Source organism: Pleurodeles waltl, chromosome 1_2 (genome assembly GCF_031143425.1).
Source record: "Pleurodeles waltl isolate 20211129_DDA chromosome 1_2, aPleWal1.hap1.20221129, whole genome shotgun sequence".
In the NCBI taxonomy this organism is placed as follows: Eukaryota; Metazoa; Chordata; class Amphibia; order Caudata; family Salamandridae; genus Pleurodeles; species Pleurodeles waltl.
Genome location: NC_090437.1, coordinates 959,651,134 through 959,670,481, shown reverse-complemented (window position 1 = coordinate 959,670,481; position 19,348 = coordinate 959,651,134). Strand labels below are relative to the sequence as shown.

At 43.2% G+C, this 19,348-nt stretch overlaps 1 protein-coding gene across 1 annotated transcript in view; it reads left to right on the top strand.

Moving 5' to 3' along the window:
• The window catches only part of CEP135 (centrosomal protein 135), a 278,727-nt gene that overhangs the window by 92,216 nt on the left and 167,163 nt on the right, over positions 1-19,348 (top strand). The window contains exons 10-12 of the mRNA XM_069200895.1: positions 6,428-6,578; positions 14,735-14,949; positions 18,909-19,064. Coding sequence (XP_069056996.1) covers positions 6,428-6,578; positions 14,735-14,949; positions 18,909-19,064 — 522 coding nt within the window. The remainder of the gene's footprint in view (positions 1-6,427; positions 6,579-14,734; positions 14,950-18,908; positions 19,065-19,348) is intronic.

The window sequence follows — 19,348 nt, the reverse complement described above, 5'->3', positions numbered from 1 at the left end:
CTGCATTCCTTACCAAAAATGTAACATGTTTTGGAATCACTTCCATGTAAATTGCTACCACACCTTTTATATACTTTGGTATTATGTTTGATTCCATAGTTTTGCATATACCTTGTTTTTTCTATTGTTGCAACACAGTTGCTCACTTTATCTTCTTCTCCAGCTACTTCCTCTTTTTGACCTATACTGATGCTTCCGCAGTTATTCATTTCCCTCATACGGTTTTCAGACTCTTCAACAACTTTTGCCATTTAAGAGGGATAGCTTAATGTGGGATTTTGCTGCCCACAAACGCCTTTTCGACTTTTACATTGTTTGATCAGTTGATCCCTTATTAACTCATTCCCCATCACTCCAAATTGACACTTCACTGATAATTCTCTCACTCTGGATACAATTTCATCAATAGTTTCTCTGCTACGCTGTGGTTGCGTGTAAAATTTGCGCCTTGCCATTACAACATTAGTTTTTTGGCAAACCTGTTGCTCAGTCTAATCCTAGCTTTTCTATAGACATCAGAAATGCTAGACTCATTGTCCAAAATTTCTAGCAAAAATGTAAATATTCTTTGGCCTTCGCATCCTAAAGAATTTAAAAGAATGCCTTTCTTCCTTTCTGAACTAAAGTCCTCGCTGTCTAAAGCTTTTAAGTAGTTATCAAACATATCAATCCAGTCCACCCACTGAATTGTTGGTGGCCCTTGATGTTGAAGAAAAATACGGTGGTGCTGAAACTGATACTTGCTCCATGTTTTGTATCTTTCCCTAATATATATATAATGTATTTATTATATTTCACACTGATACCAAAGGGATCACCTTATTCTGAGTCCAGATGTGGTCAGTGTATCCCTTTAAGCTCATTTGTCACTATATCGAGGTCAACAGTATTCACCTACAGAAACATTACACCCACTACATCACAAGGTAACTATATAATTACTGCTCATAACTCCATCTATGCTTACATTGAGTGGTAATCAATCATCATAGTGCTACAGCCACGCTTAGTAATCGTTGTGTGTCTGTCCTTAAGACACACAGTAATGTTAAGCTTCTATGGCAGAACAAACAACACATGCTGCATGTAGGAAGTTGGCTCTGTATGTACTATTTCAAAGTAAGAAATAGCATGCACAGAGTCCAAGGGTTCCCCTTAGAGGTAAGATAGTGGCCAAAAGAGATCATTCTAATGCTCTATTTTGTGGTAGTATGGTCGAGCAGTAGGCTTATCAGAGGGTAGTGTTAAGCATTTGTTGTACACACACAGGCAATAAATGAGGAACACACACTCCAAGACAATTCCAGGCCAATAGGTTTTTATATAGAAAAATATATTTTCTTAGTTTATTTTAAGAACCACAGGTTCACGATTTACAAGTAATACTTCAAATGAAAGGTATTTCACTTAGGTACTTTAGGAACTTTGAATTAGCAAAAGAGCATGTACAGTTTTCACAAAAATGGCAATAAGCTATTTTAAAACTAGACAGTGCAAATTTCAACAGTTCCTGGGGGAGGTAAGTGTTTGTTAGTTTTTCAGGTAAGTAAACCACCTACAGGGTTCAAAGTTGGGTCCAAGGTAGCCCACCGTTGGGGGTTCAGGGCAATCCCAAAGTTACCACACCAGCAGCTCAGGGCCGGTCAGGTGCAGAGGTCAAAGTGGTGCCCAAAACACATAGGCTTCAATGGAGAAGGGGGTGCTCCGGTTCCAGTCTGCCAGCAGGTAAGTACCCACGACTTCGGAGGGCAGACCAGGGGGGTTTTGTAGGGCACCGGGGGGGACACAAGTCAGCACAAAAAGTACACCCTCAGCGGCACGGGGCGGCCGGGTGCAGAGTGCAAACAGGCGTCAGGTTCGCAATGGAGTTCAATGGGAGACCCAGGGGTCTCTTCAGCGGAGCAGGCAGGCAAGGGGGGGGGCTCCTCGGGGTAGCCACCACCTGGGCAAGGGAGAGGGCCACCTGGGGGTCGCTCCTTGCTTGGAGGTCGGATCCTTCAGGTCCTGGGGGCTGCGGGTGGAGTGTCTTTACCAGACGTTGGGTTCTTTGAAGCAGGCAGTCGTGGTCAGGGGGAGCCTCTGGATTCCCTCTCCAGGCGTCGCTGGGGGGGGGGGCTCAAAGGGGTCAACTCTGGCTACTCACAGGGTCGTAGTCGCCGGGGAGTCCTCACTGTAGCGTTATTTCTCCACAAGTCGAGCCGGGGGCGTCGGGTGCAGAGTGCAAAGTCTCACGCTTCCGGCGGGAAATGTGTGTTCTTTAAAAGTTGCTTCTTTGTTGCAAAGATGTTTCTTCTTTGGAGCAGAGCCGCGGTCCTCAGGAGTTTTTGGTCCTTTTAGATGCAGGTTAGTCCTCTGAGGCTTCAGCGTCGCTGGACCCTGTGGAGCGCGTCGCTGTTGCAGTTTTTCTTGAAGTGGGGAGACAGGCCGGTAGAGCTGGGGCCAAAGCAGTTGGGGACTCCGTCTTCTCTGCAGGGCTTTCAGGTCAGCAGTCCTTCTTCGTCTTAGGTTGCAGGAATCTAGTTTCCTAGGTTTTGGGAGCCCCTAAATACTGAATTTAGGGGTGTGTTTAGGACTGGGAGGGCAGTAGCCAATGGCTACTGTCCTTGAGGGTGGCTACACCCTCTTTGTACCTCCTCTCTGAGGGGAGGGGGGCACATCCCTATTCCTATTGGGGGAATCCTCCAAAATCAAGATGGAGGATTTCTAAAGGCAGGGTTCACCTCAGCTCAGGACATCTTAGGGGCTGTCCTGACTGGTGGGTGACTCCTCCTTGTTTTTCTCATTGTCTCTCCTGGACTTGCCACCAAAAGTGGGGGCTGTGTCCAGGGGGTGGGCATCTCCACTAGCTGGAGTGCCCTGGGGCATTGTAACATGAAGACGGAGCCTCTGAGGCTCACTGCTAGGTGTTACAGTTCCTGCAGGGGGAGGTGTGAAGCACCTCCACCCAGAGCAGGCTTTTGTTTCTGTCCTCAGAGAGCACAAAGGCTCTCACCACATGGGGTCAGAAACTCGTCTTTCAGCAGCAGGCTGGCACAGATCATGCACCTATGTCCTCACCTGTGGTATAGTGCACCCTGCCTTAGGGCTGTATGACCTGCTAGAGGGGTGACTTACCTATGCCACAGGCAGTGTGAGGTTGGCATGGCATCCTGAGGGGAGTGCCATGTCGACTTAGTCATTTTCTCCCCACCAGCACACACAAGCTGGCAAGCAGTGTGTCTGTGCTGAGTGAGGGGTCCCTAGGGTGGCATAAGACATGCTGCAGCCCTTAGAGACCTTCCCTGGCATCAGGCACCTTGGTACCAGGGGTACCAGTTACAAGGGACTTACCTGGGTGCCAGGGTTGTGCCAGTTGTGGAGACAATGGTGCATTTTAGGTGAAAGGACACTGGTGCTGGGGACTGGTTAGCAGGGTCCCAACACACTTCTCAGTCAAGTCAGCATCAGTATCAGGCAAAAAGTGGGGGGTAATTGCAACAGGGAGCCATTTCCTTACACTGCACATAAAGGAAAGCTTACAGTTTTTCTTCTGATGGAGTGTAAGCATAGGCTACATTGAGAATAGCAATTATGTATTTACTGTGTGATATTTGGGTGTTATTGAGTCACTGACTGCTACCCAACCTGAGCAGAATTACTTTTGACGAGGCTTTTTACCACTACTGATGAATGGGTTGCTAATTAGGCTGCACATTACCTCCACTTTTATAAAGGCCTCACAAAAAAAGTCTAAAGGGTGTGAAGCAATGACAATAATATTGGATTAGGGACTGTTTATATTACTTGAGCAGAAACACAGCAATTGGATTTAATACCGGATACCATCCTGTGACAGAACAACATAGTCAACTCTTTACTCACCGTTTGTTTTAATGTTTGACACCACAGGGGGTAAGATTCTCATGTATGGGTCCCTTGAGCGCAACACCATCACATTACTATGTTTTGTAGCACCTTACTGAACACACTGTCATGACTTCTATGATAGCCCACTGGACACTCTTTACCAACCCCTTTGGCTAGCAGCCGAGCAGAAGGCAAATTTAAAACCCCCTGCCTCTGTCATGGTCATTTACGAGAATAGTTCAGACTTTATTCAAACTCATCAACATAACCCTCCACTATTCGTCATTCGGTACTTTTTCTCAGTGGCCTAGTAGTGACTAAACCTCTCCTTAATGAGCCTTTTTTGAATACCAGAACAGCCGTTGTATGTTAAAGAGCTCGTCATTACCAGTCTTTATCATCAGATCAGTGGATTTTCGAAAAATACATCCAACAAAAAACTTATAAGATGTTCACTCACCAATAACTTGTCTTCCTCCCTTCATCTCCTTTATTTGGGATGTTTTTTGTGTTCCGTACCCCTAAAATAGAGAACATACTTAGATTATGTAGAAATGTCTTGTAGTCAAAAATGCACAGTAGAAATTGTGGAGTTCATATTTACGAATACATGGAGAATGCTAGCATTCAAAGAAAACTTATCTCACTGAGCCTGAACGTTTAGATTCTTAAAACTATGTTTTTTGCCAGACAAAAAAAAAATCCTTTCTCTACTTGGAAGTTAACTAAATCCCTGATCAAAAGGTAAACTTTTCTACAGTCCCTGGAGAGTACATGTCGCTGAACATTCTGGAAAGACAAGTTGAATGGTATCCACTGGCCCAGCTAGATGTATTTAGCTCACTGTTACCAAAGGTTCTTGGTTGCTAGGTGTGAAACCAAGTACAATATAGGGTGGAAAAGTTAATTTAAAGGCAGGTGTAGGACAGACATTCTGGCAGTCAACCTGTTAATTATTTTCTCCCAGTAAACCAGACATCTACAGGTTACCTAAGCAGTGGTTTCAAATGCAGTCAACGTACATGTTGTCATATCCACGTCCACCAATTGCAAAAAGACAATCTGAAAGCGAACCACAATATTGTTCAACATTCGCCTTGTCGTGTAGAAGTATTATTCCCTGTTATGCGTATACCCTAACTTTAGAAGCGTTGTTGGCAGGATGCCAAACCCTCAAGAAGTACACATAAAACACGTGTACCTGTGATGCTAGACTCAGCTGCTACCCACCATCATTTTTGTCAAAGTCCTATATGGGGATGTAGTACCCATTGGGTGCACTTCTTTACCAGCAGAAACTGGAAAATACCAGCAAAATTACCTAGCACTTTCACTTGATTCTCTGATTATCAAGTCCACGGAGGAAAAATCAGACGAGGGCCGGAAAAAAATGAAGAGAGGTGGGCTGACACTGCTTTCCCAACCATGTGAGGACATGCATGTCTACATCTGCAGTGACTCACTGAAATGTAAAAAAAAAATGTAATACTTCAGGCAAGCGTTTGTGAAAACTGGGAAAGAAGGCCTCAATCTGGCACCCTGCTAAACTGAGTTATTTATGAAGTAGAATTCACGTTTACACTCAATTTTACGCTAATTTTAGGTTTGGTGAGACTGCTGGAAAAAAAGGCCCTGAATGACTTATTCCTTGAAGAAGGGAAGTTGTCATGCTTAATTGGTTGAAGTGATAGATGGTCGTCTGCAATTAAAGTAGCAGACACTGCTGATAACCTAAGAGTTCCTCCCTCCATTCTATCCCATTCCTAAGTAGATTTAAACTGACTTTTTAATGCTGTTTGCCCACTGTGGATTACCACTGTTGATTCATTCTCGGGCTTTGACGCCTTATGCTGTGCAGAATATTGTTCTTGAAGGGCGATGATTCTTTATTCTTTGTTTAATTCTGAAAAATACAGAAAATTCAACAAGATAGCTTTGTTTCTGAATACATCTGCTGGTGTGCTACAGATATAGTTTATTGTTATGTCCTGGTAAGTTCTTTCTTCTGATATTGGTGAAACTAGTTTAATCATAGATATTTCTGTCTATTGTAGCACTATGAAGCCTTAATACTAGCAGCAATCAACAATGTTATTGTTTTGCATTATTTTGGTGAATACCAGAAGTAAAAAAAAATGTATAGACTATATAGCGAATAAGTGACCATGGTGCACTAATTTTGTAATTTAATATGAAATATATTTCATGAACTACATTAGGGGTCTCATTATGGGGTGCTGGTGCACCCTGCTAGCTACAGCATTGCTGCTGGCTCGATTATGAGCCAGAGACAATGCTGTAGCCTGTTTCCCGCTAGGCCGGCGGGTGGAAACTGAGGTTTTCCCTCGGCGACTTACCGGGAATCTCTTAATGACTCCGGTGGGGAGGTCAGTCCGCTGAACTTAAAATGACCCCCTGTGTCTTGAACATGTTCTTGGGGATTTCTAATGCAACCTTCAATCACCTTACCACCTATAATATTGTCTCATTAAGTAGTACAAACATTTAATGTATTTAATTCTGACCACGATTTTCAAATTTACGTTTTGTGGTTTAACATCCATGGCACTTGTTGTTTTAGGAGTTGTCTAAAAGTCAGGAGGAAAGACATAGGCTATCTGAAGACATTTTTACAAAAACCGAGGAAAACCAAAAACTTGAATCAATGTTTAATCATCTTGAGAAAGAGAAACAGAGGCTTTCAAAGAAAACTGAAAGACTAGCATCCACAGGTAAATGTATAGTTTGTTCTTATGTATCCTTCAATACGTTCGAAGGCAAATAAAATACAAGCAGTCGTTTGGAAATATCTGGCTTACTTTTAGTTAATTGTTCGTGTTCTGATCCGTTGCCTTCTATAAAGGTGTCAGTCATGAGGGCACTTTTTTCCTGGAATCATTTAAAATAGTCATTATTTACGAGCTGATGCATTCAATGTATTCACCTCATCACATGCAGGTGCATTCAGAAAAATCCTAAGAAATAGATTTCTGTTTGGTAACGCCCTGGGAATAAAAATTTCTTTTTTTTTCTTCTTTTTTTTATAATCAAAGCGTGCTATGTAAAAGCCTATACTCATTCATTCATGCGTACAGACCTGGAGACAACCAGCAGACTCACCTACTCCCACCTGCTGCACCTCAGTGTCCTATGTGGCCATTTAAATCTGAAGATGACAGATGATATCTTACTGCAAACGTCAGGGACTGAATGGGAGTTTAGCATTACAAGTTTGAGATGATAATTATGGACTTTGTCGTTTATACACCTTTGAATTAAGCATATATTATACACCTGACAGGAAATCCGGTTAACTCTTTGAGAGTGTCGAAGATGGAGTCCTGGGTTCTTTTCTAATGTAGCCAAGGCTTGCTTAGAGATTGTCAAGTGAGTCCAGTCCCAGTTGGAGCTACTGCAGCTTACCACAATGCAAAGATAGCACACCGTAGCCATTTGAAAACATAATCACCCAGTGCTTAATTTGTAAATTACAACGTGCCGGTGCCCAAAGCCCTCCGCTTAAACACAGGGATCCTGCAATTAAATGTGCGAACACGAATATAGAGGCAGCGTGATCCTGAAGCCATTTCGGGCCTCTCCAATCCATTTCAAAGCCACTCCTTGCCCCTTCAACTCACTCTTGCAGTTTTCTGCTTTCTCCTAAAGTGACGCTTTTTCGTTTTCCTCTTCTTCCGTCTTTCCCATATGTGTCTTTTGCTCGCATTAAATGCTGGAGGCAGAAGAATAAGCGCCGGCCCTCAAAAATAAGTGCCGGTGCTCAGCACCGGAAACAGCAATCACAAATTAAGCACTGTAATCACCATACAATGTGTAAGACCGTACAAAGCAGTCTCGGCCAAACTCGTTATTAAACAATGTCATTGTCAAATCTGTACTTTTGATATTGGAGGCCATGGGGCTGTAAACAGCGTTGTTTCAATCGGAGACATGACAGTAAACAGAGTAATTGACTGTCCTTGATTAAAAAGTTGTGTGTGTTCATTATAGGGCAGGAGTGACGAGTTTGGGTGTTTAGTTCTTTTGGGGTGGTGAATAAGGGCAGGCGAGGAGGATTGCCAGGACTTTCACTGGTAGCCACAAATAAGAGGCATTTAAAAAAAAAAAAAAAAAACTTTGCAAATGTTTTCTTTGGGGTATTAGAAGGAAAGCTGTCACTTGCTATTGAGACTGACACACTGTTTCAAATTGGATGGGTCCGATTTCAGACCATGCTCGGTCTGTAAACCTTTTGTATGCTACAATTTATGTAGGATATTGGATTCTCACCTACTTCACGTGAAATCATTACTGACCTCTACTCGCGATTATCAACTATGTAGCCTACGAATAAAACGGGGCGACAAACTCTTCCCTTTACCAGCCTACAGGTTTTCAAAATACTGCGACACCTTCTAGTCATTAAAAAAGCCATCTCTGATGATCCCAGTAGCTAGTACAAGCACAGCCACGCCACCTCCTCCTACTGTTCTCAGGGAAATGCAGCAGCAGCTTAATATTTGTCTCAGAGTTGAATACTGCCAGAGAAACACCCCCGAGCAATCCAGGGGCAGGCAGGAACCCCGGGATCATATCTATGGTGCGGCGTGCAGAATGCCTTTCACCAATTGTTGTGATTAAAAATGTCTACTTAGCTCTTACATGGCTGGAGGACACCCGGATGTCCGTCACCAACAATAATTGATTGAGATTCCCCAACCAGTAAATAAGAGACCAGATGAAGCAAGAAGGATCATGCGTGGATGTCCCTTCAGTGGGAAGTTTATCAGTGTTTGCGCAGTGCTGTGAGCTGTATAGGTTTCCAGTATAATACCCAGCATTTTTCAGTGGTGTTAGACTTTTCATCATCCTTGGTGTGGTCTCCCTTGACTTTTTGCCTCTGTTCCCCAGGTTGTTGATGTGTGCTGGACTCTGATTTTACTGTTTTTGTTATTCTGGGCATTTTACCACTGCTAACCAGTGCTGAAGTGCAAGTGCTTCCTTACAAAATGTGTATCTAATTGGTTTATCCATGATTGGCATATTTGGTTTACTAGTAAGTCCCTAGTAAAGTGCACTAGAGGTGCCAGGGCATGTAAACCAAATGCTACTAGTGGGTCTGCAGCACTGTTTGTGCCACCCACATAAGTAGTTCTGTAATCATGTCTCAGACCTGTCATTGCAGTGTCTGTGTGTGCAGTTTTAACTGTAAGTTCGACTTGGCAAGTGTACCCACTTGCCAGGCCTAAACCTTCCCTTTCTTACATGTAAGGCACCCCTAAGGTAGGCCCTAGTTAGCCCCAAGGGCAGGGTGCAGTGTATGGTTAAGGTAGGACATATAGTACAAGTGAAATATTGCTAAATTCGTTTTTCACTGTTGCAAGGCCTGTCCCTCTCATAGGTTAACATGTGGGCTACCTTTAAATCTGATTAAAGTGTAGATTCCCTTTGGGAGCGGATGGACATGTGGAGTTTGGGGTCTCTGAGCTCACAATTTAAAAATACCTATTTTAGTAAAGTTGATTTTAAGATTGTGCGTTTGAAAATGCCACTTTTAGAAAGTGAGCATTTTCTTGCTTATACCATTTCTGTGACTCTGCCTGTTTGTGGATTCCCTGTCTGGGTCAGTTTGACAGTTGGGCTGGTTGCACCTCACACTAGACAGTGACACAAAGGGAGCTGGTGTGTAACCTGCATATCCTGATGAGCCATCTGTGCTAGGAGGGAGGGGAGCAGTGGTCACTCGCACCTGAAAGGGCTGTGCCTGCCCTCACACAATGCAGTCTCCAACCCCCTGGTGAGTGTCTGGGGCCTGGCCTGGGCAATGCAGGATTTCACATTCCAAAGAGACTTTACTTTGAAGTAGGCCTACTTCAAAGGAGAAACTGGGTATAAGAAGGGCACCCAAAACCACAGACTTTAGAACACTTCTGGAAACCAGAGGAACCTCTGCCTGGAGAAGAGCTGAAGAGCTGAGGAGAAGTGCTGCCCTGCCTGTGACTGTGCTTTGTGGAGCTATCCTGCAGTTGCTGCTTCTGTCGGATTAAGAGGGCAAAGACTGGACTTCCATCTTGTAAAGAAATCTCCAAGGGCTTGATTTAGAGCTTTGCTCCTGTTGTTTGAAGTCTCAGGGACAGCAAAGACTTCTCTCTGCCAGCACCTGGAGTCTCTGGAGAGACTCCTGCTCTGACAAGTTGTGCCCTATCCAGTCCCTGGGCCCTTGAAAGGAAAGCTGGTGGAAATCCAAGCAAATCGACTTCGGACCGACGCCGCTGCTGAATCCGGTGACGCCGCCTGCACCCGATGCGTGACCTTCGCTGGAACGCGCCGAACTTCGCAGGCCCGACGCCGCTGCAGCCCCGCTGAAGTCCGCGTGTCTGTGGAAGTCGCCGCACCACGTATTGACCAACGCCGCTCGAAGTGTGCGGATTCAACGTTTTGCACTGACGCCGCGATCCCCAACTTCGCGCATCGACTTGTTTTTCACTCTTCACCAAAGGTACTGTGCTTGGGGGTCTACGCGACTCCGTGTCCGGCACCGCTGGTATCGGCTTGTTGGGAACGACTCCGTCACGATGCTGTGTTAACACCTCATCGAAGCATTTTCTGTTTCTAAGTGCTGTTTTTGAGCTTAATCTTTAAAAATTCATAACTTGTGTATGTTGGATTTTTTGTCATTTTGGTCTTATTTTGTTTAGATAAATATTTCCTATTTTTCTAAACTGGTGTTGTGTCATTTTGTAGTGTTTTCATTAAGTTACTGTGTGTGTTGGTACAAATACTTTACACCTAGCACTCTGAAGTTAAGCCTACTGCTCTGCCAAGCTACCAAGGGGGTAAGCAGGGGTTAGCTGAGGGTGATTCTCTTTTACCCTGACTAGAGTGAGGGTCCTTGCTTGAACAGGGGATAACCTGGCTGTCAACCAAAGACCCAATTTCTAACAAGTGGTGTTATTGGAACACAAGTGAGATCTTTTGCATACATTTTATATGTTGTTGAAATAAAGGGGGAACGTGCAAGTAAGTCATTTTCTTACATTTTCAATCGCATATACAGCCTTTAAGCCAACCAACAAAGTACTCACATATTAGTTATCTAATTTTTTTTCAGATAGGATAATAAAAAGCAAAATAAGAAATAACTGAAGCGTTAGGTGATTAAAGGGACTTGAAATTCTATAATGGTTAGTTAACACGTCCCCTGCACTTCAGCATCCCCCCTCTGATATATGCTAGGATACGCCAGATTCTTTGTTCTGATTTTGCCCATCTAATCCTTCATCATTGCTCTGCAATGGCTTTCAAGATTGATACCTTTTGACATTGGTTTTGTCCTCTATGTGTATTTTTATTGAAGTTGGGCTCGATGATATCTGCACTTTCAAACAGGCCATTTTTGAGCATTCAAAGTATATTGTCGGACGTACAGATTGACAGTCTGGTGTAGTATCGCCTACTTTCATAAATGAATGCAGACAAATACACGTACCCACAATAAAATATAACACTGAGCATTGGAAGAAACATTAAAACTAGCTTATTAACACATGGAGAGACAAACGTGCAGAAAGCCACACTGGGTAAAATTAATAAATGAAGCGATGGCAAAGCAGGGTTGCTTAGTGGTTGCAGTGATTGCATATGCAATAAGAAAGCAGAAGAACATAAGAAATCCCAACAATAAACAATATACACTTTAACTAAAAAGTGGTCCTGTCTGTAAGCAAATCGGGCTGCCTAATCTATCTAAGCAGAATTCCTACGGATCTATAAATCACTCCACTGGCAGAAGGAAACTGTCTGACATGCTTAGACATTACAGACAAGTACAGTGGAAAAATAGCAAAGTACTTCTCAGATGGTCTCTTGAGCACACCTAGACATGGTATGAGAGTGTTGCCTAAAGGCTGCGGGGAAGAGTTTCTGTAGGACAAAATATCGCCTTCTTGACAGGTAATAAAGACAAGTCCTGAAAGCATAGCACACAAAAGGCTGAGCCTGTCTGGTGCAGAGCCAGGAAGGGGTCATGAGAATAGATCCAGCTTGCAGAAACAGGATTTGTACACCATTGGAGGCTCAGTACAGCAATACACAGAATGCAATAAGATGATATGCACTGCCTTACAAATCAGATGTACTAGTGAAGCCCGTTGTTAGAGGTGACCTGCCATATGCTAAGAGTAAGAGACAAATGTGCTAAGCATTTTAAAGTTTGCAGTGGGACATTTCGTTGAATTGGCTGGTTTGCAACAGCAAAAAGGCATTTTGGTATATATGAAACCAAACCTAAGTTGCATTAACACGTTACCGAATCACAATTTGAATTTGCAACCAAATACTGATTCAGTATTTGGAAGGTACATGTTTAGGACGTCTCTTCCAAATACCAAATTGGAATGGTATGTATTAATGTTTTGCTACCCAATTCCGGTCACAAAACATTAATAGTTTACGAACTACAAACATGGGACCCTCTTTCCCTTAAATACAGTCCCGTTTCCTTTAAGGGAAACTAACCTTTTTTTTTAATCTCCTCTTTTTTTTTTTTTTTTTTTTTAAAGCAGGTCTGTTGACCCCAGCAGACCACCATACCTGTAATGAATGCAATTTATAGTGGAGCGCAATTTGCAACCTACCTCATTAATATTCATGAGGAAGCTCAAATTGCTACCCACTACGAATAGGTAATTTGCAAACTGACTTATTTGAACATAGGTTGGTTCGCAAATTACCACACTAGATACAAAAGTACTGGTTGTAAATTGTTACCATCTCTTAGCACACCTGACCCTAAATCCTATGTGCATCCCACCCTTCTTTCTTGCACATCTAAAAGAGAGATACAACACTTGTTATAGCCTATAAAGTTTAACATGCATCTAATGCAAAATAGCCATCAAGCAAGCCAAAATAATGCAAGGCAATTTTTGTTTAATTGGGCAAGAGCTGCACTCTTCAACAGTTGGAGCATATAGTGCTAAAATCCATATGTTTTTTACACAATTTTATACCTTTTTGTTCTATGCAAGTGAATAGAGCGAGACCACATGCTAAGGCAAGAACTCGAAGATAATGACTAATGCGCAGGTGTCAGGTTTTTCTCGTGGGAAGGAAAGTGAGAAGACCTTGATACAAGAAGCACTAACAGGATCTGACTGCACTATTTTCTGAAATCCTTGCTTCATTGTGCCAACCTCAGAACGAGGCTACACTTCACTAACACAGTTCAGTAAACATATATTTGTACAACCTAGAGTTTTATGGCTGAACTACATTGAAAATGAAAGCCGATGTGCAGGAGTATTACAATTTTCAGTGGTTTTGAAGCCGATCCAAAAACAACATGGCTAATAAGTAATAAAAATACAACAGCAATTGTCTAAGCACGTGATCAATAGTATTTTCATAGTACACAAATATGTATTAAGGCACAGATACTGGTGAATCCACGTTCTCACACGAGCCTCATTGTATTCATCTTGTCATCGAGAACAAACGCTGTGATGCTCTTGTGATTTGATTTTTTTCATTTTCAAGACTGGAAGTGAAAAGAAAGAGGTTCTGCATTTATGGCAGACTGGGAACTTGGCAGGGTAGTTGGTTGGGTGTTGCTAGAGCACTGAAAGGAGTTGTTCATCTAATGGAGGAGCTGGTTATGGACTTCGACACGCAAGGGTGCTAACGCGCTTGCCTTCGTCCTGTCTCAGAAGGGAGGGTGCCAGTCTTGGGACGAGCAGGAAAAAGGTTGTGAAGAGACATGAAAGAGCTGGTGGTGTCTATGTGGAAGTGATCTGTGTGGGAGCAGTGTGACCTTTAGTGGATTGAGGAGCCAAGAGATTGGGCAGGTTGTCCGGGCATTCATGGTGCACACTAAACTTTGGCATGTTACATAAATGATCACTTGCCAGCTCTCCCAACTCCCCTTCCAGTGCTGAATCAGCCTTTGTGACTCAGTCTCTCATGACCTCCTGCCCTTACCACAGAGAGCAGAACAATGGAGAGATAAGACAGACCACCACTCAACCCCACCTACTCTCCAATGCAGATGGGTTCTTCTTTGTCTATGCTGTGGCATTGTGTTCCATCAGTCAAGCTTGCTGCGGGTCGATCAGCATCATATTTCACTCTGCCTTCATGCCTGTCAGGTACCTGTTGAGCTATTCCATCCCTGGAGCTGGAGAAGTTGCCAGGAGTTTATGGTCCCACAGCATGTGCTGTGCATGGCCAGCGGTTCTGCCATTAACTGCACCAACTGGAGTGGCAAGGATTCCCTCGGTCTCTGTGAAGAGCTGGCAAATCTGATAAGGGCATACCATGGCTTCTGTGCAGCAACCTGAATATGTAGAGCTAGCATGTTCTGATGCTCTGTAGATCGGGCTTGGTTATTCAGAGCACAGAGTGAGGAGCTAAAGCACAGCATGTGCCTGCCCTGTATCGTTCCTATTTTTGGGATAGTTTCTTCTGGTGCATCTGCGATTCAGAGACAGATGAGTGTTGTGTTCACCACTGCAAAATGTAAAATGTGTGCAATAGTACTGTGGATTTACCCAAATGGAATATATACTTTAATTAAGTAATGGCGAAAGAAGGCTGCCTCGAAGAGACAAATGGCTGAAGGAGACTGACCTAAAGCTGCTAGTCTTGTACGTTTGTTGGTGTTAAAGACATTTTCTGGGTTAGATTGCTAAAGCTAAACCCAAGTTAGTGAACCTAAAAATAGTGCTGGATATGTGCATTTTTATGTGTTGTACTTAGCCTGTTAAAACTCTATGCTTTATTTGAGTGGTAAGCTTAGACTCAATAGTTTGTGAAGACAAATCCTGTGACCCTTTTACTTCTATTTTTAATTCTCAAAGTTTGTATTAAAACGTTTGTTTAATTTTACGTTCAGAGCGAGAACTTGTACTTGAACTGGAGAGAATGAGGACGCATTATGGAATTTTACGAAGAGACCGGTCACCATCTCGTATGGACACATTTGTGAAAACCTTAGAAGAAGAAAGAGATTACTATAAGAAAGAACTTGAAAACCTTCAAAAGACATTCAAAAGAAGATATAGCCCATCAAATCAATCACAAAGTCCATTCATTACAACTCCAGAAAAGGTAAGCTCAATTTTTAAGTGTACAAATTATATAAAGTTCTAATTGCTCTTTCATTGTATTTCCTTTCGCACATTCTAGTCTTCTTTCTTGTTGATTTGTCTTGTATTCTTAATGCTTTTGAAATATGAACACATACAAGCGAATCGCTAGTGTAGGAATTGACTACTTGTAAGTAATTTATCAAACTCTAGGTATCCAGACTGTTTGTATCCTCAGCTAGTGTAGGAATTGACTACTTGTAAGTAATTTATCAAACTAGGTATCCAGACTGTTTTTATCCTCTCCCCATCAGAAGACCTCCCCAAACCCCACCACAATGGCCAACGTCTGCAACTGCCTAAAACGCAACACAGACAGAATGGAAGTGCTGCTGTTTGGAAACAACACCTCACTGTGGAACGACTCCAGGTGGCCTTCTTAACTAGGACCCGCACCCATGCCGACAGACTACACTCGCAACTTTGGCATCATCTTGGACAGCAAGCTCACCATGAAAAAACAGATCAATGCCGTCTCTTCTGCATGCTTCCTCACCATTCGCATGCTCCCCAAGATATTCAAATTACTCCCCTTCACCATCACTAAAGCCCTTTTCGCTAGCCAGCTGGATTACTGTAACACACTCTAAACATGAATCACCACGCACCTACTGAAGAGCCTACAGACCTTACAGAACGCAGCAACCAGACTTATCCTTGACCTCGTAGCCACACCACCTCTTACCTCAAGAAGCTTCACTGGCTCCCCATTCAGAAAAGTTATCAATTCAAAATGCTGATCCACACCTACAAAGCCCTTCATAATCAAGGAACAGCATACATCAACCGCTGCCTGAACTTCCACCAACCCTCCAGACACCTTTGCCCTGCCTCCCTCTCCCTCGTACACACACACACACCCTCATTCGATGAAGCCACAGCAGAGGACGCTCCTTCTCCTACCTTGCAGCAAAGTCCTGGAACAACCTCCTCAATCACTTATGGACCTCACCCTTCTTTCTGGAATTCAGGAAATGACTTGAGACCTGGCTGTTCAACTGAGCCCACAGCAGCAATTATTTAAGAGCCTAGATATCCTTGTGGGTGATTTGTTGTGTTCTATAAATCAATGATGTTGATGATAAATCAATGATGATGATCTGTACGGTTTGACAAGTTTATTTATATCTGATTGAGGCTTCGAGCTTCAGATCTCTTACCTTGGAATTATCCCCAGGTGTCAGACTGGATCCGGATTTTTTGTGTCTGAGTAGTACCCCTGCACCTTTTCTGGTGATGCCCATGCATCACTCTTGAACATGCCCTTTGATGGCTCCCTCTTTCCGGAAGGAAAGCGCAAGGTCTCTTTCAGCAGTGGGGAGAGCCTTGGTTAGATCTGTTCACCCCCGCTGAGAATGTGCAATGACAGAAGTTTTGAGTTTTCAAGCCAACTCTCGCTCAGAGATGCTTTTCATCTTGAATGGAGCTCAGGCATCTTAAATGATTTTTCGACCCTACTGCTTCTGCCCAGAGTTCTCAAGAAAATTAACAATGACCAGGCCCAAGTCATTCTTATGGGTCTGGACTGGGCAGTTAGAGTTCTGTATCCTGAGCTTTGGCGCATCGCCATCAATCCACTCAAACTGCCCGTTCGGTAGGATCTTCTGTCACAGCAGCAGGGGAGGCTTCTCTACCCTTCTCTAGCCTAAACTCTTTGCGTGGAGATTGAGTGACAACAGTTGACAACCTTCCTCCTGAAGTCAGGGAAGTTATCTTGGCAGCCAGACAACCCTCCACCAAGATGGTATACTCCTGCGGATGGCAAACATGTGTGGCATGGTGTTCAAAAAAACAAACTGATCCCCTTTCTGTCCCCCTTTATGTCCCCCTTTTTCAGGTTCTTCTTTTATTTCTTTCTCTTGCCCAGTGGGCTCTGCTTTGGTGACTCTGAAGGACTATGTCTCTGCTACCTCTGCTTTTTTGCAGTTGCCGGATCAGCCTTCCTTTTCAAATCCCCTGTTGTAAATAGGTTTTTTTGAAAGGTCTCCAACATATGTTCCCTCCTTCACCCTTTACCATGCCTCAGTGTGAACTCGATTGTTGTGACATTTCAGATTTGTGCTCCTTTTGAGCCGCTCCATAATTGTCCTCTCAGGCTGCATACCATCAAAACAGCATTGCTTGTATCAATAGCATCTGCCTGGAGCATCAGTGAGCGTTAGACTTTATCATCCAAGCCTCCTTACCTCACTATATATCCAGACAATCTGGTCCTTTGCAGCAGGGCCTCCTTTCTTCCAAAAGTAGTCACTCCCGTCATTTTGCCTGCCTTTTATGCTCCACCACATCCCTACAAGGAGGAGAGACTCCAATGTCTAGCCCCAAAAAGAGACCTGTTGTTCTACCTTGACCACAAACGAGAGTTCTGGGTGAATGACCAACTCTTCGTGAGGTGGGCCTGGTCGAAGAAAGGATGGGCCTTGCAGAAGTGGACCATCTCCAGATGGATCATTCTGTGTAAAGAGATCTGCTACGCGTTCACCAAGAAGCAACCCCTTGCAAGCTCATTCCACCAGAGCTAAAGCTGTGACCACTGCATTAGCATGGGGCGTTCTGGTCCTGGACATCTGCTAGGCAGCAACATGGGCCTCATTGCACATATCTACGAAACACTACTGCCTGGACAGTCAGGTCCAACGGGATAGACATTTTCCCCATTTAGTCCTGCAGGACTTCCTTGTCTGAAGTTGGTCTGCAGACCCACCTTCCGGTAAAGTATTTCTTGACTACCTATTGTAAGAGAAAGAAGCTGTGGCTTGAAATCTCTGTCAGATTAACAAGTTACTCACTTCGGTAACGCCTTATCTGGTAGAGGCTATATCTAGCCACAAATTCCTTATCGACTGACACATACTCCTGGTTTTGTGAACAGATTTCTAGGAACAGGGCTATATCTCTTTCAGGGCCATAGATTTCCAAACCAGTGGTGAGTTTTCTCCATGTCTCTGTGCTTCTGGGGTGAAAAGTTGCGAAAAGAAACTGACTCCAGCTCGCCTGGGTGGCACCCATGTAGGCACTGCGAACGTCACTTCCGGCATGGACAATTCTGACGACGCCACGTGAGCCGAACAGCGCCACCTACCAGCTCGCAATGATACTGCTCACAAAAATATTTCTGGATCTAGTCTGGCTCATGTGGATAATTCTAAGGTAAGGAATCTGTACCATTCTCTACCAGATAAGGTGTTACCAGAGGTAAGTAACTTGTTCATCAGTCTGAGTTGGCTTTAGATTGTAAGCGACTGAAAGGGGTAAAATTAGAGTAAAAGAAGATTGTCCTGGCTGCTGAGATTTCTGGTAATGAGCAATGTTTCTGTAATTCCAATGTTTTTGAAGTTGTGAGAATTGAGGCTATCGCACACAGCTGTCACTTTGTGACTGATTTAGCATTAATGACACTGAATATGGCAAGCTGAGCTGAGACTTGGTCTTTTAATGGGCAGTATGAAGGTGGGTGAGGCCAGGAAATAAGTTAGTCTAAGGATTTTGTTAAACTTAGAGAACCAGGAATGTGTGCGTTGGGTTACTTTTGGTAAATGATGATGTATTCAGAGGAGTAGAGGGAGCCGATTCACCCCTAGAAAGAAGCTTCCAGGTAGAGTTGGAGGAAATTAATTAACATGCATATATCAGGAAATGTATGATACACCCAGGAAATGAAAAAGCACAGAACAGAATAAGAGTGAAAAAGAGAAATGCATGGCCCATAGACCTTTCATACTGAGTTATTCATGTCCTGCTCAGAACCACGACGTAAGCATTCTAGATCCACTGCACTTGAAAATGTCTTCCTGCCCAGCTCTGGTATACAGTTATTGACAATGGTAGTTAATTGAGAAAGTCAGACCGACACACATGTGTTCTCTCAGGAGGGACCATATGCATACAGTTGGTTAAATGATTGTATATTTTACTTTCCAGAGTGGTGCATATAATTCTGAATTAAATCAGATTATAAGGGAAAGGGATGATCTACAGACCATGTTAGACAGATTTGAAAAGCACATGGTGGAAATTCAATCTAATGTTAAAATGTTGACAGCTGAAAGAGATAAGATAAATATCCTTTATGACCAGGTAAGAAACAACATTTCTTTTACACATATCTCTACTGACAAAAATGCATTAACTGTTATTATTCTAGATGTGTTTGTGAAATGCCTTGCCACACAACTTTGATCAATGTTCTTGAAATGCATTTAATGTCTTTTCACGCTCAAGATGATCGTGGAAAAATGTTTAAATGTAATATATATTATACTCTATTGCTCATGTGGAAATCATCACAAGATTCCCTTTTCCTTCCCTTTGCATGCACTGGAATTCTGTAAAAATACAAATAGGTTGTCTTTTATTTAGTC